The 20,950-nt window shown below is 52.5% G+C and overlaps 1 protein-coding gene across 1 annotated transcript; it reads left to right on the top strand.

Annotated features, from left to right (window-relative positions):
- Positions 1–748: 748 nt before the first annotated feature.
- Positions 749–19,673, top strand: RAB3A (RAB3A, member RAS oncogene family). Its single transcript, XM_053291751.1, has 5 exons — positions 749–905; positions 13,805–14,032; positions 16,513–16,631; positions 16,851–16,975; positions 17,259–19,673. The coding sequence occupies exons 1-5, from the start codon at positions 777–779 to the stop codon at positions 17,447–17,449; spliced, it is 792 nt and encodes a 263-aa protein (XP_053147726.1). The 5' UTR covers positions 749–776; the 3' UTR covers positions 17,450–19,673.
- Positions 19,674–20,950: the final 1,277 nt, after the last annotated feature.

A 20,950-nucleotide genomic window follows, 5' to 3' on the forward strand; every position in this document is an offset into this window, starting at 1 on the left:
CTGCGTGTGTCATGGTGTGTGTGTTTGTGTATAGGGGGATGATGCTCAACTTGCAGGGGAGGGGGCCCTCCAGCAAGGTGGGGGCCTCCAAAGGCCTTTAGGTCAAGACGCCAGAATGACCGAGAGGCACCTCTGCTCCTCCCTCGGGAGGCACCTACCTTTCTGGACTTTCTGGCTATTGCTCCAGGAGGACGGGCTACCCATCTGTTAAGGATGCTCTCCGGGAGCCTCCGGAGAAGGAAAAAGGTTTATCAAGCCTTTTTTAAAAGTCTCTAGCGACACATTTCTTCACCCAAATTTTGTAATTAGACTTGTGGCTTTAAATTGTTTTAAGGTTTTGGTTCAAGATTTATTTATTTATTTAACATATTTCTATAGCGCCCAAAACTTGTGTTTCTCTGGGCGGTTTACAACTAAAATCATGTAAACATTAAACATTCAAATAATTTAAAACCCAACATTAAAAGTATTAAAACTATAAATCAAATTAAGTTGAAACTATAAATCTAATTTTTACTTGTTTTGTTTTGCTGTAAACCGCCCAGGGACTGAATTGCCAGGCGGCATACAAAATTAATATATGAATCAAGAAAAGTAACAACAACAGGGAAAGGAATCATCGCGACAGGAGGGAAGATCTCGCGACGGCTGCAGACTACGGCGCTGCTTGTCCATCATCCCCGCTCGCCCAATCGCGTGGCGAGGCGACAGCGCTCCGATCCCGCCTCTCCTGGAGGAGTCGGTGCATTGCCGCCTGACGTCTGCGGCTCATTTGCATGCTCCCCCCTCCCCTCTGGAGCGCTGGTGACGTCAGCCCGGGGTCTGCAGGCAGGTGCCGCCGCCGCCGCCTCGCGCCGTTGCTGCCGCCGCCGCGTTTGCTGCGAGATCCGAAGCGCGTCCTCGAGGTGAGTGCGCGCCCGGTGCAGCCCCCCCTTCCCCTCCCCGCAGCCCCCCCTTGCACCCCCCTCCTCCTGCGCTGCACCTTTCGCATGTGGTTGCCTTTGCCCTGCCTGCGGGGGGGGGAGGCTTAATAACCTTCATTTGACACATGGAAATGCACGGCGGGGGGGGCTGTGCGCGCATGTTGCAAAAGCGGAGAAAGAACCCCTCATGTCCGCCCCCCCATCGGGGGGGGGCTGGGGGGCTGCGAGCCGAAGGCGGCGTGGCGTTGCCTGCGGAGATGGTTGCCTGCCTCGCCAGAGGGGGGAGGGGGGCCCTTGAGAAGCAGCTGGCCGGGGGGGGCGGCGAGGGGGGGCGCCGTCCTCGCGAGGGAGGCTGTGCGCGCTGCAGCAGCTGGTAAACAGGCGGCTCGGCTCGGGAGGAGGCAGAGCGGACGGGATCCTGCGGGGGGGGGCGGAGGGAGGGCAGCCCAGCAGGCAGCTTGCAAAGGCGCGGCGGGGGGGGGACACCAGGTGTCCCGCTGGGTCCCCCTCCCTCCCTAACCCCCCCGGGATGGATCTTCAAGGCGAAGGCGCGCGAGGGGGTGGAGGGGGGAGCAGAAGCGGCAACATCCCGCCGCCCCCCCGCGAATCTCCTCCGAGGGGGCCGCTTCCGCAGTCGCCGCCTTCCTTGCTCCCCTCGCGCGGATGCACGGACGGGGGTGGCTTCCAGCGCCTTCTCTGCTCCCCCCCCCCGCCCGCTTCCTCCCAATCTGTCTGATGACGCCCCGGTCCATTTATTGGACATGGGGAGGCACGGAACCCCACCCCCCCTCAACTGGCTGGCACTGCGGCGAGGCTCGTTTGGGGAGGGGAGGCCTCTGGGCAGGGAGGGAGGGAGGGCTTGCCCCCCCACCCCCCCTCGGCCTTCCTGACTTCTGGGCCGCTGCTCAAGTGGGCTCGCCCGGTCTTTGTCAGGATGGATCAGTGGCATGACCGGGGGGGTGGGGGGGCAGCGTCTGCAAACGTGTGTGTGTGTTCTGCAGCCCCCCCCCGCCCCCCAGCAGGAGCCTTCTGCATGTGGCAGGCAGACACGGGACCCTCCTGGGCACCACCAGGGCCCAGCGAGCAGCTCCTCTGCCTCCCCAGGGCGTCCCGCTTGCTTGCAACCAGATCGGGCTCGGCCAGCGTGCAGAGGAGGGCAGGCCAGAGGAGCCCGGATGCTCTGGCCAATGAATGATTGATGCTCTGCAGGCAGCCGGGCGCCACCTTCTCGCCACCGTCTCGCTCTCCTCCTGCCGGTGCTCCTCTCCTGCCCTGAAAAAGGACTGAGGAGAGCTCCGGAGGCGACCTCAGGCATTTGCTGTGATCGCTAGAAGGAGCCTCCATGGACAGGGGCAGTCTGCTGCTGAACATCTATTGGGAGGGCGGACACTGTGGGGAAAGGCCCTCCTTTGAGCTCCTCGGAGGCCTCTGCCTCCACGCTGGACGAGATGGGCCTCGGTCTGATGCAGGAGGGCTCTTACGTTGGGCTAAATTGAGCCTACCTGTTCAGGAGCAGCCTGCCTGGGAAAACTGGGCGACAGACTGCGAAAGGGAAACCTCTTGCCTCCATGCCCTGCTGGTGGGTCCCGAACAGAAGAAGAGCACTGCAGTTTCAGGCCCAAGGAGCCCCATCTAGCCCAGCATCCGTTTCCCCACAGTGGCCCACAAAATGCCTCTGGAAAGGCCCCAGGCAAGCGGTGAGGGGGGCATGCCCTCTCTCCTGCCGTGGCTGCCCCCACCCCCTGCAACTGGGAACTTGCCTCTGAGGCTGGAGGTGGTCTGTAGCCACCAGACTAGGAACATAGGAAGCTGCCATCTACGGAGGGCTAACCCTCTAACCCTAACCCTAACCCATCTACGGAGTCAGACCCTTGGTCCATCTAGCTCAGTATCGTCTACACACAGACTGGCAGCGGCTTCTCCAAGGCAGCAGGCAGGAGTCTCTCTCTCAGCCCTATCTTGGAGATGCTGCTGCCAGGGAGGGAACTGGGAACCTTCTGCTCTTCCCAGAGCGGCGGCTCCATCCCCTAATAAGGGGAATCTCTTCCAGTGCTGCTCACACTTCTAGTCTCCCTTTCATATGCAACCAGGGTGGACCCTGCTTAGCTATGCTTGCTAGCACAAGACCAGACTAGTGGCCACCTCTATCATGTCTCCCTGTAGTCACCACTTTTCCAAACTAAAAAGCCCCAGCAGCTTACAAACCTTGCCCCATAAGGAAGATGCTCCAGGCCCCACAGTTGTCTTTTTCCTAAACTAAAAAGCCCCAGGTGTTGTAGCCTAGCCTGCTAAGGGAGGTGCTCCAGGCCCCTGACCCTCTGGGCTGCCCTTGTCTTCTGCACCTTCTGCAGTTCCACCATGTCCTTCTTCAGATGTGGTGACCAGAACTGTACGCAGTGCTTCAAATCTGGCTGCACTATAGATTTGTATAAGGGCATTATGATATTAGCCACTTTATTTTCCATCCCCTCCCTATGGAATTGGCCTTTTTTTACAGCTGCCGCACATTGAATAGACACTTTCAAGGAGCTGTCCACCACCACCCCAAGATCCCTCTCCTGGTCCGTCACCAACAGCTCGGATCCCATCAGCGTATACTTGAAGTTGGGGTTTTTTGTCCCAATGTGCATCACTTGACACTTGCCAACACTGAACCACATTTGTCACTTTGTCGCCCACTCCCCCAGTTTGGAGAGATCCTTTTGGAGCTGCTCACAATCCATTTTGGATTTCACTACCCGAAAAAGTTTGGTATCCTCTGCAGATTTGGCCACCTCGCTGCTTACCCCTGCTTCTAGATCATTTATAAATAAATTAAAAAGCACTGGTCCCAGTACAGAGCCCTGGGGGACCCCACTTCTTACTTCCCTCCATTGTGAAAACTCTCCATTTATTCCCACTCTCTTTTTCCTGTCCTTCAACCAGTTACCGATCCGCACATGAACCTGTCCCCTTGTCCCATGACTGCTAAGTTTGTGCAAGAGCCTTTGGTGGGGAGTTTTGTCAAAATTTTGTCAAAAATTCACCACCTTTTGGAAGTCCAGGTATACTATGTCAATCTTAGGAACATAGGAAGCTTCCATATATTGAGTCAGGTCCTCAGTCCATCTAGCTCAGTATCGTCAACCCAGACTGGCAGTGGCTTCTCCGAGGTTGCAGGCAGGAGTCTCTCTCTGCCCAATCTTGGAGATCCTGCCAGGAAGGGATCTTGGAACCTCAGGTGCTCTTCCCAGAGCAGCTCCATCCTTTAAGGCAGACATCCCCAAACTGCGGCCCTCCAGATGTTGCTGAACTACAATTCCCACAATACATTGTAGCTGGGGGTGATGGGAATTGTAGTTCAGCAACATCTGGAGGGCCGCAGTTTGAGGATGCCTGCTTTAAGGGGAAGATCTGACAGTGCTCACACATCAAGTCTCCCATTCAGATGCAAACCATGGCAGACCCTGCTTAGCTAAGGGGACATTTCATGCTTGCTGCCAGAAGACCAGCTCTTCTCCTAAAACCTTTATCCTCATGCCCTGCCTGTCTTCTGCTGCAGTGTTCTCTCTCTCTCATGGTTTTCATCTCTGTGCGGAGTGAGTGTTGTTCGGGGCAGCAACATCAAGGCAGTGTGTGCCCACCTGCATTCGGAGTGGGGCCTTCCTGGTTCAACCTGAGCGGGATCCAGAAGGAACTGAGCGGAGAGCAGGAAACGGCTCAGCGTGTGCCCGGGCGCCTGCCTTCGAGGGGCCCTGCTCTTTTGGAAGCAGCATGCTGGGCCCGGCAGACCAACCGTGGTCTGACTCCGTCCGGCTCTTTCACGGCTCTCCCAGCCCATTACCGGCTGAGGAAGGGTGCTTGCTCCCAGGCACCCCATTGCTTTCCTTCTGGGAGGGGAGTAGATTTCCTTTGCCTCCATAGGATGGAGGCAAAGGTTTTGCAGATGCCGCCGTCCCCCATCCAAAAGCAGCCGCCCCCAAACGCTGAATACGGAAGCTAATGAGGCCGTTACGTAATTAGGCAAACCTGCTTGTTTACTGGAAGCGGAATCACGTTTTCTCCGTGGTCTGTCCAACGGGGGGGGGGCAGGGAGCAAACTGAGAGCTGGAGGCCTCAGTGAAGAAAGGGGGTCCCAGTGTTGGGTTTCCAGATGGCGTTGGACTACAACTCCCATTATCCCCTGCCACCGTGGCTGGACATGGGGTGATGGGAGTTGTAGTCCGGAAACATCCGCAAAGCCAAGGGTGGGAACTCCTGCGTTAAGGGCTCCTGCAATTTGTCTTGTAAATTACAACATATTGTCGGACGTCCTTTGGGGAGTTTACTGAACAGCAATAATAGGGATAAAATAGCCAGCCCCACATCCCGTGAAGCACTCAAGCAAGACCAGCCTCCTTGCCTAAGAGGCATCACCGCAGAGGTTGGGGTTGCTTCGTCTTGCCCCGGAGGCGGCCCACACAGCCACCAGACGAGTGGCCATGCAGTTGCCTGTCCTCCGTGAAGTGGTCTAAGCTCCTCTTCAAGCCGTCCGGACTCCCATGGGTCATCCCATGAAACTGATTGCCGGGGAATTTAGGACCAGCCAAAGGAAGCCCTTGTTTGCACAGCGCACAATTAACCTATGGAACTCTCTGCCACGGGATGTGGTGCTGGCCACCAGCTTGGATGGCTTTAAAAGGAGCTTGGACAAATTCACGGAGGACAGGTCTATCAGTGGCTACTGGTCTGGTGGCTGTGGGCCATCTCCAGCCTCAGAGGCAAGAGGCCTCCAAATACCAGTGGCAGAAGAGAGGGCATGCCTTTACCTCTTGCCTGTGGGCTCCCCAGAGGCATCTGGTGGGCCCCTGTGTGGAACAGGACGCTGGACTAGAGAGGCCTCCTTGGGCCTGATCCAGCAAGGCTGCTGTTACGTTCTGGGAAGCCTGCAGTGATGATGGCATGAAGGCAATGGAAGCCCTGTTGTGTTTTGCCTGCTGAGGTAGACTCCTCCTGTGCAGGGAGGTTCCACCCAGCTCTTAGGGCTAATAGGACCTAATAGACTCGTGGAAGAATGTTGGGAGAACTTTCCTGGGTCGAAATGGAAGGTCCCGTTTACTTCATCCAGTTTTTATATTGTGCCTTGAGTGGGGTAGGAGACTTGAAAAAGTAGCCGGGCATGCTTTGCTAGAATCCCTGCAACCCACATGCTGGCGGACGGCTGTCTCGCTTCTGCCCCTCTCCCTCTTGGCATCGCTTAACCCAGGTCCCCAAATGTTGTTGGACTACAACTCTCATCATCCTCAGCCACAATGGCCGAAGGAAGTGCTAGTCCAACAACATCTGCAGACCACTGGATTCAGCCATGCCTTTTTAACAGCCGGTTTCCTATATAAATTGACTGGTTGGGCCTTGATGGTTGAGAGGTCCTGCCTCATTGAATTGCAGAAGCAGCAGTGGATCATGGGAAGGTTGTCCCCCCCCCCAAAGTAGGTTGCACCAGTCTGGAGTCCCCCCCCAACCCCCGGCCCGGTTGATGTCAACCAGATGGGAGAAAGAACATCTCTTGTACCAAATTAGCACCCGTCAGCCCCCTCTGACGCAGAATGGGCTCTTTCTCTGTCATCTCCACGCAGGCAGCCCCCACTTCCCTGGGAAAGACGGGGTGACAAAGCTGCCTGCTTCAAAGGCCGTCTCATGAAAGGACCTGGCATTCACACGGGGTCACGGTTAGAGCTATTAATTAGGGTGCCGGGACTGGTTTCAAAAAGACTCGGCCAATCAAAATGACGGCCACATTGGTATAAAATGCTCATTGCATTAAAACAGCAGCAAAAAGAGATCATTTGCAGAAATAGCCTGCCCAACTTAACCTGGACGTAAACTCCACTGTACGTGGGGCTTACTCCCAAGGAAGCATTGCAAATTGCAGCCCCAGAGCACCAGCTTATATCGGAAGAAAATGGATCCTTGCATCATCGGCATAGGAACATAGGAAACTGCCATATACTGAGTCAGACTATTGGTCTATCTAGCTCAGTATTGTCTTCACAGACTGGCAGCGGCTTCTCCAAGGTTGCAGGCAGGAATCTCTCTCAGCCCAATCTTGGAGATGCTGCCAGGGAGGGAACTGGGAACCTTCTTCTGCTCTTCCCAGAGCGGCTCCATCCCCTGAGGGGGAATCTCTTCCAGTGCTGCTCACACTTCTAGTCTCCCATTCAAATGCAACCAGCTTAGCTATGGGGACAAGTCATGCTTGCTACCACAAGACCAGCTCTCCTCTCCAAAAGATCTTAATATTTTGGATATTAGGTTTGATACTGAATTCTGATTCCAACAGCATGTCAATGTTTCCAGTAACCATACAAAACAAGTTGTTCTAGTAAGAACTAATCTGCCTACTTTCCTTTCACGATCCCTACAACTGGACCAGTGTTCCCTCTAACAGGGATTCCCAGATGTTGTTCACTACAACTCCCAACATCCCCAGCTGCAATGGCTTTGGCAGGGGGTTATGGGAGTTGTAGTCAACAGCATCTGGGAATCCCTGTTAGAGGGGGACACTGAACTGGACTGAATTTGTCCACAAGTCAGCCCACTTGCGCCTCAAATGTTTACATGTCCGCCATCTTGATTTGGGTTGGATCATCAGCACAAACTCCGCCATTGAGGTGTCCCTACAACTGTCCCCGATTTGGTTCGTATTGGTCCAGGCGTTGCAAGTTGATAGCAGGAGACAGGCACACACATGGCATGCCAGGTGATCTCATAAGCCTCCTGGAAAGTAGGCTAAAAATGCAGTGGTATCCTTACCTACTTACAAAAACAACTTCATTAATTTCACTGGCGGACATCCAGATAGTAGCTTATAGTACTACTCAGTAGTCTAAAGCAGAGTTCTCTCTAATTATTTCATCTGTGTGCAGAATGGGTTTTGTTCTGGGCAAGAGTATCAAGGCAGTGTGTGTGTGTGCCCATGCATTCGGAGCGGCACCTTCCTAATTCAACCAGAGTGGGGTCTAGAACTGAGCGGACCTCCAAAAACTTGTGAGTGCAGGCATGTGCACACGCTTTAGAGACAACACTGGTTTAAAGATGTGCTTGATTTCCACAGGACTACTCAGGACTAGTAACTTGGTCTGCCTTGTTTCACAATAATGGCTAACTTAGCAGTTTTTAAATAAGTGAATTCTTCTAAGTTTTTACAACCTGAAGTGAGGAGAATGTAAAGGTGAACTGTTCTTCCCTTTAGCTATTATCTTGGGATACCAGGGTTGGCCTGCTGTTACCATTAAAAAAAAAGATATTAAAATGGAAATAATTTATTATTTATTTTATTTATTTATTTGATTTATATACCGCCCTTCCAGAATGGCTCAGGGCGGTTTACAATTAAAACAAGCCACTAAAACAATAAAAAGCTAAAACAAATTTAAAAATATATAGCAATTAACAATTTAAAAACATTTTAAAACAGCAATTAAACAGTTTACAGTAATTAAAAGCCCCAAAATCAGGTTAAAATTTTAAAAACCCTGGAAGGCCAGGCCAAAGAAATACGTTTTAAGGGCTCTCCTGAAGGCTAATAGAGAATTCTGATTACGGATTTCCGCAGGGAGCGCCTTCCACAGCCCAGGAGCAGCTACAGAGAAGGCCCTGCCTCTGAGTCGCCACCAGACGAGCTGGTGGTAACTGGAGGCGGACCTCCTCAGATGACCTTAATGTACGGTGGGGATTGTGCAGAAGAAGGCGCTCTCTAAGGTAACTCGGGCCTAAGCCGTTCAGGGCTTTAAAGGTAATCACCAGCACTTTGTATTTTGCCCGGAAACATATCGGCAGCCAGTGCAATTGTTTCAAAACAGGGATAATATGGTCTCTCCGGGTTACCCCAGAGACCAATCTGGCTGCTGCATTCTGAACTAATTGAAGTTTCCGAACTACGTACAAAGGCAGCCCCACGTAGAGCGCATTGCAATAGTCATATAATGCCAAATATAAATAATTATTTATATGCAAATAAATAGTTATTTGGCCATATAAATAATGCCAAATAACAGCAGGGGGTTGTTTTTGTTTTTAAGGTACCACCTTAAGTGGCACAGTGGGGAAATGCTTGACTAAGAAGCAGAAGGTTGCCGATTTGAATCCCCACTGGTGTGTTTCCCAGACTATGGGAACCCCCTCTATCAGGCAGCAGCAATATAGGAAGATGCTGGAAGGCATCATCTCATATTGCGCAGGAGGAGGCAATGGTCAACCCCTCCTGTATTCTACCAAAGAGAACCACCGGGCTCTGTGGACGCCGCCGGGAGTCGACACTGACTAACGGCACACTTTACTGAGCTTGCAGCAAGATTGTTCTTACGGGCATATCTGGTGTCCTGTCTTTGCAGAACAATGGGCAATAGGTCACCAGTCAACTGCCCAGCATGGCTGACCCTGATAATGTTCCCGTGTGGAGTTTTGCAGAGTCCCCATAAGCCGAGCCAGACAGATCCCTGCCTCGATGGGCTTACAATGACATTTTAACAGAGAAAGCAATAAGCAACTTCGGCCCTCCAGCTGCTGTTGACTACAACTCCCATCATCCTTGACTGTTGGCCACCGTGGCGGGGGGTGATGGGAGCTGTAGTCCAACGGCAGCTGGAGGGCTGAAATTGTGCAGCTCTCCAGAACAAGGATGGATGTCACGGAGTGCAGTGCTGTCAGCCTTGCAAATTGGTCCAGAAAACTTGCTGGCCTCAAAAAGAATCTTACTAGCCTGTCGCCTTCAGTATGCAGGCAGGCATACTCTCTCTTCCATTGCTCATTTCCAGCACACTTGTTGCCCGAAAGATCAAGAACCGCCTGCTTCTTTCAAGTTGAAACATTCCCTACCAGGTCGCCTGGGGGGCCATTTTTGCTCACCGCAGGCGGCCGGGCGAGAGATGTGACAGTTCTGTGGCAGCTTTGGGAGGCGGCACCATGGCTGAGCGCTCTTCAGACTTTTCTGAAATGCGACCAAGAAAGGCAAAGAGAGAAATGGCTGACCCTAGGAACAGAGGGAGCTGCCATATACTGAGTCAGACCACTGGTCCACCTCACTCAGTCTTGTCTTCACAGACTGGCAGCGGCTTCGCCAAGCTTGCAGGCAGGAGTCTCTCTCAGCCCGATCTTGGAGATGCTGCTGCTGCCAGGGAGGGGACTGGGAACCTCCTGCATGCAAGTAGGCAGGTGCTTTTCTTCCCAGAGCAGCCCCGTCTCCCAAGCGGAAGATCTTCCAGTGCTCACGCAGCTAGTGTCCCATTCAAATGCAAACCCGGGCAGACCCTGCTTAGCCAAGGGGACCATTCAGGCTGGCTAGTGCCAAGCCAGCCCTCCTCCACCCCCACCTTCTCATTCAGAGGCCGAGAGACTCCCTCCTTGCCTGGCTCCCTCCTAATCCCGTTTCCTCCTTATCCTTCTGCCCGGAGTCCTCGTGAAACGCTGCAAGCCACACGCCAGGTCACAAGGGTCTCTTGGGCACAGTCAGTAGCCACAAGCAGGCTGCGCTCTGAGCCCGCCTTGGGCACGCAGGCCTCTTCCCAGTTGCCATAACCGGTTGCCAGCCCAGGCACCTTCCGGGGCCCAGAAAAGCAGGCACAGCCGGTCGTCTTTTGCCCGACTAAAACTTGTTTAGGTGGCTAATCCGGTCCAAGAGGGCTGCCCCCCCCCCCCCCCAGTTTGCTTAGTGCCTTTTGGCAGGCGGCTGATTAGCAGAGAGATGGTGTCCAGCCTTGGCCCGCCCTCCTTCTGGGACGAGGGCAGGACGGAGGCCTTTCTGCACTCCCGATTTCCACAGGTTCACGGGGGGTTCTCTTCTTCCAGGGAACCGTAGTTGTGTGGTGCAGGCTGCAGACCCCCAAGGGAGGATTCTCAGCACTGTGTGAGCATCTCTTCTGGACGAGGCCCAAGTGGGTCCATCCATCTAGCCCAGTGGCCAGCTCGGATAGGAAGCCCGCCGGCAAGGCAGGGAGGTGATTGTGCCCAGATATTGAGGTATACTGCTTCTGCATCTGGGGGCTTGATTATTAGTCGTCATGAGTAGTTGCCCTCTTCACTGCAGATCTAAGAAGCGTGAAGGAGCCAGCCTGGCACAGTGTTTTTCTCCAAGGCATGCACACGTGCCTGCGCTCACAAGTTTTTGGGTGTCCGCTCCGTTCATTTTAGATTCTGCTCAGGTTGAGTCGAGAAGGCCCCACTCGGAGTGCACATGGCGTGCCCCAGCAGCCAGCATTCCATCTGTGCCCATCTTGAAGGGTTCCGGTTCCGATTAGGGGCTGGATTCCAGGGTTTGGGGGCTCTCTTGGGCAGAGAGAGATTGGGGTGTGAGGGTTTTGTGGCCCCTTGAATCTGTTTCCGAAGAGGAGGTGGAATTTAGCTCTTTTCAGGAAACAGCCTCTGAGTGAGGGGAGGGCGTGAGGGTCCACCCCCTGAGAAATCCAATGAGTGTCACTGTCTCCCCGCTCAGTTCTCATGCAAGGATCACTATGGTCAATGCACAATAGATCAGACACTCATAGGAACATAGGAAGCTGCCATATACTGAGTCAGACCATTGGTCTATCTAGCTCAGTATTGTCTTCACGGGCTGGCAGCAGCTTCTCCAAGGTGGCAGGCAGGAATCTCTCTCTCAGCCCTATCTTGGAGAAGCCAGGGAGGGAACTTGAAACCTTCTGCTCTTCCCAGAGCGGCTCCATCCCCTGAGGGGAATATCTCACAGTGCTCACACTTCTCGTCTCCCTTTCATATGCAACCAGGGCAGACCCTGCTTAGCTAAGGGGACAAGTCATGCTTGCTACCACAAGACCAGCTCTCCTCTCCACTCCCCGGGCCTGGGCCGACACTCAACGCCGCAATAATTCCGTCTGGCCACTAGAGGCCTGATGAGATGCTGGTAGGTCTCTGCATCAGTTAGAGTTAGAATTGGTCAGTTGAAGGCTAGTGCCTGTTTGGGTTTGCTGTTCTGTGGCTCTCTCGCTCAGTAAGTGAGGGGATAGTTCCTTCACAGATCTTTCTTTATTTTTGAGCTCAACCTAATGTCCCCAGATAATCTTCTGGGCTGAACTTCTTTCCCATCAGAGCATACTCCGCTGTGTGAGGGTTTTAATGTCTCTCCTCACACCCCTCAACAGTCCCTTGGCCACACCGGAGTGTGACGTGGCTGTGTTGGTTTAGTCTGGCTGTAGTCAGTACCCTGCGTTGAAAGTCATACCTTTCATAACTGAAGGGGGAAACACGGTGGTCAGGATGGGGCTGCCAACTGGAGCAAGCAAGCAAGCAAGACCAGAGTCAGACCATGTTTTCAGCAAGGCAGTGGCATTGTAGCCTCCTTTCATTTATTCAGTATTTTGGCTTGGCCTTAAAATGGAGCCCGTTGGGGTGCCCTCTAACAGGGATTTCCAGATGTTGTTGACTACAGCTCCCAGCATCCCCAGTCGTGATGGCCTTTGGATGGAAATTATGGGAGTTGTAGTCAACAGCAGCTGGAATTCCCTATTGGAGGGACCACTGCTCCTATACAAGCACTGAGCAGACCCATCCCGGCTTCACTTCCATATACTGGAATTATTTAGGGCAGCGAAATCCACAACGGATTGTGAGGAACTCCAAAAAGATCTCTCCGACCTTGGGGAGTAGGCGATAAAATGGCAAACATGGTTCAGTGTAAGCCAGTGTGAAGTGATGCACACTGAGGCAAAAAACCTACATCCCAACTTCACATCTACGTTGATGGGGTCTGAGCTGTCGGTGACTGACCAGGAGAGAGATCTTGGGGTCGTGGTGGACAGCTCGTTGGAAGTGTGGACTCAGTGTGCGGCAGCTGTGAACGCAGCAAATTCCATGCTAGGGATTATTAGGAAGTGGATTTAAAATTAAAATGCTAATATGATAATGCGCTTATACCAATCTCTGGTGCGGCCACATTTGGAGTACTGTGTACAGTTCTGGTCACCGTATCTTCAGAAGGACATTGTAGAACTTGGAAAGGTACAGAAGAGGGCGACCACAATGTCAAGGGCCTGGAGCATCTTCCTTATGAGGCAAGGCTCGTAGGCATCTAGGGCTTTTTAGTTGGGAAAAGAGGCTACTACGGAGAGACCTGATAGAGGTGTAGAAAATTATTCATGGAGTGGACAGAGAGAAATTTGTCTGCCTCTCTCCCAACACTAGGACCAGGGGTCATCCCTTGGAAATGAAGGCCAGGAAATTCAGGGCCGACAAAAGGAAGTCCTTTTTCACACATCGTATAATCTAGGGAATTCTCTTCCACAGGATGTGGTGACGGCCACCAGCTTGGATGGCTTTAAATGGGGCTTGGACAAATTCCCAGAGGGCCGGTCTGTCAATGGCTCCTAGTCTGGTGGCCGTGGGCCACCTCCAGCCACAGAGGCAAGAAGCCTCTCAGTACCAGTTGCAAGGGAGCAACCGCAGGAGGGAGGGCCAGCCCTCATGTGGGCCATTGTGGGAAACAGGGTGCTGGACTGGATGGGCCTCCTTGGGCCTGATCCAGCAGGGCAGTTCTGATGGCGGCATCATGCTTCTCTAAACGACAGCCCTGGGAGTTACAGTCTTACACACACATGCGCAAGGATCCCTTGCAGCATTGCGCATATGCACTCTCTTAAGGAAATGCAGCAAGGCAAACCATTGGGTGGGGGTTTTCTTTAGTTGCTTAAAACGAGGTTGCTTAGGAGGTGTTGGTGAGAAGGGGAGGATAAAGGGGACGGACTCGGTGGTGAGCCAAAAGCGGCCCCCACTTTTGGAGAAGCGAGAGATCTTCATGGATGTGGCTGCCCTGCGTGCTGGGGAGCATCTCCCTCCCCCAGCAAGGGGCACCCCGAGGCGTGAGCTGGCCGGGGCCTCGTGCCCCTCACGGCTGACCACCTCTCTCTCCTCCCCAGATGGCTTCCGCGACAGATGCCCGCTATGGCCAGAAGGAGTCCTCCGACCAGAACTTCGACTACATGTTCAAGATCCTGATCATTGGCAACAGCAGCGTGGGGAAGACCTCCTTCCTCTTCCGGTACGCTGACGACTCCTTCACCCCGGCCTTCGTCAGCACCGTCGGCATCGACTTCAAAGTTAAGACCATCTACCGCAACGACAAGCGCATCAAGCTGCAGATCTGGGTGAGGGGGCCCGCCGGGCGTGGCAGGCCACGGGCGTTTCTGATGCTGGTGAAGTGCACTCTAGGCTTCAGCGTGTGCCCAGATCTTCTCTCTCTCTCTCTCTCTCTGGATCAGTGAACCATGTTTAGGCTAGGAGGTGAAGCCTGTCGTTGACCAGGCAAAGTCATTTTGTGTAGATTACACATTATTATTATTATTAATTAATTAATTAATTAATTAATTAATTAATTAAAACTTTTAAAACCTTCCAAAAGGCTCAGGGCGGTTTACATTAAAACACCATTAAAATCAATTAATAATTAAACAAAAATTATAAGCATAAAACAATGATTAACAATTAAAAACATCATAAAACAACAATTAAATAATCAGCACAATTTAAAAACAAGTTTTAAAAAGCTGAGAAAGCTTGGGCGAAGAGATGGGTTTTCAGGTGTTTTCTGAAAATTGCCAGAGATGGGGAGGATCGTATCTCAGCAGGGAGCGCATTCCACAGTCTCGGGGCAGCAGCCGAGAAGGCCCATCTTATCAGAAAGAAGTTCAAGAAATGAAATATATGTAATAGAATTTTTATTAATGTGCTTGCAAAAGGGAAGTAAAATAACAGTTTTAAATTCGTGGAATTTCCACTTCAAACATTATTCATTTTATTGAATAATGACCACATATGGCAAATTTGAATCTTAGTAAATCTGAATCTGAGAACGATCTTCTGCTTCTCTTGGGCATGATGTTGTTAATTATTGATCTGATTATTAAGTGTAAAAAAAATTGAGAACAATATCAGTTAAGATATTATTATTAGGTTCAGAATTTCTTCTTTTAAAAATACAAAAAATTATTTATTATTATTTAGACCTTTCCTCCGGCATATTCTGTGTTTTAAAATAAAATAGTGCATTCAGGTAACTTCAGTGACAGGACTGTGTATGCAAAATTTGTTATCTGTAGGTAATCGGTAAGTTTTGCATTATTTTACACAAACAAACCCACAAACTAACTCTTCAAAATATATAACAGATAGTTTAATCTTATGTTTGTGTCAACAGAACATTGCAAGAAATTACAGACTTAAGAGATCAATCAACCAAATAGCCAGTATATCTCAAATGATTTCCAGTTGACTGGGATGGATTCAGCTTTACAGGGCGGAACTTTTGTCCATATCTGTCTGTTTGGGGATCAGTTAGTGGAACTGTCAAACATTTTACAAGCATGAGCTTGATTAGAATGACCCAAAAAAACCAAACAGACCCTTAATGAACAGAAGAGTATCAAGGGAGTTAGAGATTTAATGTTGTGCAGATGTGGGAACTGTGTGATTTACTGAGAATAAGATACAGTCTTGTTGAAGTTGTGTACAGAATTTTGTCATGTGGATGGTAGAGCTACATTTAAAAAATATTACGACTTTCAACCATGTTAAGTAAACTATTTATTTCTGTGGATGGCTTACAGAACAGTCCTTTTCCTTGGTATTTATTCTGGAATACCCAGTTTAGACTGCAGGTAGAACTGTTTATTTTTCTAATAAACCAACTGCATTAAACCCCTAGAGTATTTAAGAGAACGTCTTCTTCGCTAGGAGGCCCATTGCCCACTGAGATCATCTGGAGAGGTTTGTCTGCAGTTGCCACTGACTCGTCTGGTGGCTACTCGGGGACGGGCCTTCTCCATTGCTGCCCCGAGACCCTGGAATGGGCTCCCTGCTGAAAGAGGAGCCCTCCTCATCCCTGACAACTTTCAGAAAGTCTCTAAAGACGCATTTATTCACCCAAGCTTTTTAACTAGACTTAAGGTTTTAAATTTTTAATTTCTGTTTTAATTTGTTTTATGTTGCTGTAAACCGCCAAGAGACGGCAGTTTGGGGCGGTGTACAAACAGAAATGAAATGAAATGGAAACAGAAATAAAAAGGCAACTGCACCCACCTTTTAAAGTCGGTTTTTAAAGCCAGTTGTGGCAACGAGGCAGATTTCTTCAAGGAATATTTGACAGGTCAGGTCGTTGGTGGCCAACTGACTGGCATGTCTGGATTGATTGATTAAGTGCCGTCCAGTCGGTGTCGACTCTTAGTGACCACAGAGAGAGATTCTCTCCAGGATGATGGCCTGTCCTCCACTTGGCCTTGAAGGTCTCTCCGTGGTGCCTTCATGGCTGCCTTGATGGAGTCCCCCCACCTGGCTGCTGGTCGTCCTCTTCTCCTCTGGCCTTCCACTTTCCCCAGCATGATGGACTTCTCGAGGGAGCTGGGTCTTCGCATCGTGTGTCCGAAGCAGGATAGTTTGGCACGTCTACTAGACATAATAACTTTATTGAGAGGCTTTCTGAAAGGTGTATGAAGAGTTTGCCCCCTAACAATGCCGTCCTGTGCAGATTTCCAGAGAAGGAAGCCTAAAGATTTTATGTGTGCCTGGCGGCTGCTAAGCCAACAACTGTGGGTCTCATCCAGCCTCTCCTCTCGCCCACTCTCCTCCGCAGGACACGGCAGGCCAGGAACGGTACCGCACCATCACCACCGCCTACTACCGGGGGGCCATGGGCTTCATCCTGATGTACGACATCACCAACGAAGAGTCCTTCAATGCCGTCCAGGACTGGTGAGTCCCTTTGAAGGAGCCCCGGGCCAGGAGGGCGGGGCGGGTGGGTCTCTTTCCTGCATCTGCATGGCTGGATCCTGGGTGTCTGCTTGGCCCGAGCTTGGCTCCCACTGGCACCTGGAGAGAGCCCCTTTGCTGCCTGGGGCTGGGAGAGGAGGCTGCCCACGGCTCTGGACACGGCGCCTCCTCACGCATCTGCTTCCCGGGGGCCTCTGCCAGGTCGACCCAGATCAAGACCTACTCCTGGGACAACGCCCAGGTGCTGCTGGTGGGCAACAAGTGCGACATGGAGGACGAACGGGTGGTGTCGTCTGAGAGGGGGCGCCAGCTGGCTGAACACTTGGGTGAGTGAGGGGTGGGCGAGGGGCAGGGGCAGGGGGCTGCCTAGGTGGGCTCTGGGGGTGGGGGGAGCTTGCGCACGAACTCTCTGGCCCCGGGACAGGCACCAGTGCCAGGCTTCCTGGAGGCGCCTGACTGTCCCCTGTTGGAAACAGGATGCAGGGCCTTGAGGGACCGACTGCGGCCTGGTCCAGCAGGGCTGCTCTTGGCTCTTCTCCCGTCAGGCCTTGGCTTTCAAGCTCCCCCCCTCCCTCCCGGGTGTCTTTCCCCCCCTTTTCTCCCCACCAGGATTCGAATTTTTCGAGGCCAGCGCCAAGGATAATATCAACGTCAAGCAAACCTTTGAGCGCCTGGTGGACATAATTTGTGAAAAGATGTCCGAGTCCCTCGACGCGGCCGACCCGGCCGTCACCGGTGCCAAGCAGGGCCCCCAGCTGGCTGACCAACAAGCCCCTCCGCACCAGGACTGTGCCTGCTAGAGAGACTTCGGAGTGGCCCCCTCTGCCTCCTGGGCCCCCCCCCCACGCCCTTCGCATCCCCGAGTAACCAGAGCCCGAGATCCTGGAGGGTTTGTGCTCGCTCTCCTCCCTCCTTGTCACCCCCCCATCTAGCCATCCCATTGCTTATCTTTTATGTTGGCAGGGGAGGACTCGAACCCAGAGCGCCGCCGACTCTGTGTGGGCCTCGCCGCTTTTGGAAGAGTAAAACCCTCCCTTTGGGGGGGATGTTGTAGAGGAGGAGGAGGAGTTTTAAAGTGTGCTAGTAAGTTTTGTTATTTATTTATTTATTTATATAGAGACAGATATATTTATAATCTCCCCCCCCTCGCCTGTCTTGCAGTTTCAGACATTTCCTTGCTGCTTTCTTGGGGGACCAGGACCTTCCCACCCGTGTGTGTGTGTGTGTGTGTGTGTGTGTGTGTGTGTGTCCGTCCCCATCTCTCCCCTCCCCATGTTGGTATCTGTACAAGGATGGCTGATCCAACCCCCGATTTCCCAGGTGGGTTTTGTTTTTGAGCACTGGTGGGGAGGGAAAACTCTTCCATCCTCACCTAATTCATGGGGCTGGGAGGAGGGATTATAGCCTTGGCTGTGATCCAAGCTGGGTCCTGGGATGAGCCCCACCTTTGGTGATGCTCTGCAAGTTAGCGCCCCCCCACCCCCCGACAGCGGCTGCCCCGACTTCTCTCGTGCCTCTTGCATGCTGCCTCCTCCCCCCGCCACAAACATGGACCGAAGTAATAAAACTGTGGAGTGCAGTGTCTTGCTATGCAGAATGAGCCCCATAAATGCCCGGGGGTGGGGGGTGGGCTTTGCCAGAGCTTCGTGAGCCTTGCTGTTGTGGGTCCTGAGTTCACACAAACTGCAGGTGAGGAGGGCAGCGTGAGCCGGCCCATTCCAGGTGGGATACCCTTCCCTGGGCAGAGAACAAGCAGGGCCCGGTAGCCTGGGACCATTTTGCCTGAGGTGCTACTTTTCCACGTGCAGGGAGATTGGAATGAGACACTCCAAAGAGAGAAATCTAGCGTCTCAGGGAGAAGGCCAAGCTGGGCCCCTTGTTCTTGCGTGCAAAGGTGGTTGGGGGTCGGGGATATTCTGCCGCGTGAGCCTGGAGTTCCCGTGGTGCAGTCCAGGCTTAGCCACTCCTCTGCCATTTCAGGTCTAACCTCACTGGCTGGCTGCAAGGAACAGGCAGGATTTGGGCCCCCAGTTAGAGGCCCTTGCCTGTCTGGTCCCACTCGAGAAAGGGCCGGCAGGCAGGAGAGAGTCCGTGTGGCTTCAGTCCCGTTACCTCCGGTCCTCTGTCTGACGGAGGAGGAGGGTGACGCCCCCGCCTTGCTTGAAGCGCCTGCTGTGCTCCCTCCTCCTCCTCCTCCTCCTCCCGTCTTCCTCCGTGTACAGAAAAAGGGGGAAAAAGCAATCTCAATCTCTCTCTCTCCCCCCCCTGTAAATAGAAGTCAGTGATGTGCGCGTGTGTGGATTGTCCCATTGCTGTGCTGTGGTTGTGCTGGTGGTGTTTTTATTTATTTTCATCTCTCTCTTTTTTTTTAAAAAAAGGAACAACCTTTTTTCTTCTTCCAGTTGCTCACGACACAATATTTATTTTAAAATATATTATTCAGAAGGAGAAAGGAAAACAGGTGGGTGGGGTGGAAACAGCCACAGCTCGGTGGCCTCCTTGGTTGGGAAATGGAGAAAATCACAGGGGTGCATATTTCCTTTTCCCCCCAGCGGAGGATTTCTCTCCCTAACCCCTTACCTGCTGCTGTTGGAGAGGAAGGCAGCTGAGCCTCCCCTCTGCTCCTTGCCTCTTGCCCCCTTTCGCCTTCAGTGCAGCAACTTTTCCCTCCAGCGACTCAACAGTGCTGTTGTTCCGTGGCTGAGTTCTCTGGATGACCAAACTCGCTGTTAATGCGTGCCCCCCCCCCTCCTCTTAATTAACTTATTTTCAAGGGAACACTACAGTGTTTGTTTTACAGATGCTTGGGCATCAGATGTCCCGTCTCTCTCTCTCTTTCTCTCTCTCTCTCCCCTTTTCAGTGAAGTTTACTTCTAGGGGGGGGGGGGGGAATGCTGTACTGTATTTAAAAAAAAAAAAAATCAAACCTGTCAGAAGTGTCAAAATAAGTTCAGTTTCCTAAAAAACAAAATGACAAAATCACTGTACTAAGGAGATATTGTGAATAAAAGTGGCTGATCACAAGAGTGTGTGTGTCCCTGGGAAAGCCATGCCAGGTGGGATCATCAAGCACCTGATGTTGGTACTGGTGCTGGGCTTGTAGCTTTGTGAAGCTCTTGAGCTGCAGTAGTTTGCTCGTAGTAGAACCTCCATGTCCAGAGGCATCTACCTGTGGATGCCTGGTGCTGAGGGCAAGCAGTGGAGGATGGCCATTGTGCCTTGCTTGTGGGGCTACCTGGGCTGCAGGCAACCCGACTTCTTTGGCTTCACCTGTCGGGGTTCCTCTTCTGAGATTCGCCTTGCTTCCGCAGTCCAGCTCTGTGCTGTCAAAAAAAGGACCTTTACATACCAGTGTGAGAGAATTTGGCAGGATTTCAGTGTATCAGTCGCTGGTCCACCCTGAGCTTGGCCTGAGCACAGACCAGCTTTTGGAAGATCAGATTTGAGTTAGGAAAGGGTCCAGCTGTCTCAGGTAGCGAAGGGACCCTGACGGCCGAGCAAGCTTCTTCTCAGAGCCCGCCACGAAAGGATGAGAATCCTCCGTGTCCGGCAAGCCTTTATTTCAGAACTCGCCCCAGTCCAGAGCAGTCAGCAGCACCGCTGTGTTGCTCAGCCGGCCGAGGGCTCCCCCTGGCCACCTCGACTGCGTCATCTCATGCCTTCGGATGGCCATCGCTGCCTCTTTCCTCACTGGGTCTCCCGCCAAGTCAGGAGCATTTTACTCAAGCACCCCTCCACCCAGAGAGCCCCTCACTCGGCCGTGTTCCACTCCGCCCACCCGCGGGATGTCTGTGGTTTTAGTTTCCCTGCATCCATGTTGAAATCCAGCACCAATCCAAGGTTTACCAGCCTTGCGGAATTTCAACACAGACAGCCGCGCTCCCTTTCCACAAAGCAGCAGCAGCCTGCCTTTCTTCACATCGCGAACCAAGCCTGCAAGTTTGAGGTGAGCTTGCTCCAGCGCTCTGCCAGGGGGCTGCCTCCGGGGAGGCCCTGCAGCCCCTCTGTTCATACCCCCCTCCCTGGAACGTTCAGGGAGGCTCAGCCAATCACTTCCCACCCGTCACCTTTGAAACTGATTGGCCAAAGCCTGCACCTGCAGAATGTGTGTTGCGCTAATCTGATATTCAGGGCCTTTACCTGTGGGGCCTTCTCACTGGACAGTTGTGGATCCCACCCAAACTCCTGCCTGTAAACAAAGAAGGTTGAACCGGCCTCGTTGCAAGGGCCGCTCTTAAACCATGCTAAATCAGCCCAACAAATGCAGATGAATTCTTCACTGGTGCTTGGTTTAGCATATC

This window comes from Hemicordylus capensis, chromosome 2 (assembly GCF_027244095.1).
Source record: "Hemicordylus capensis ecotype Gifberg chromosome 2, rHemCap1.1.pri, whole genome shotgun sequence".
Lineage (NCBI taxonomy): Eukaryota > Metazoa > Chordata > Lepidosauria > Squamata > Cordylidae > Hemicordylus > Hemicordylus capensis.

Coding starts and splice junctions, on each gene's coding strand:
- RAB3A (XM_053291751.1), top strand. CDS start 777: ATGCTCCCCCCTCCCCTCTGGAGCGCTGGTGACGTCAGCCCGGGGTCT. Junction 14,033..16,512: donor GCATCAAGCTGCAGATCTGG/GTGAGGGGGCCC, acceptor TCTCCTCCGCAG/GACACGGCAGGCCAGGAACG. Junction 16,632..16,850: donor TTCAATGCCGTCCAGGACTG/GTGAGTCCCTTT, acceptor GGCCTCTGCCAG/GTCGACCCAGATCAAGACCT.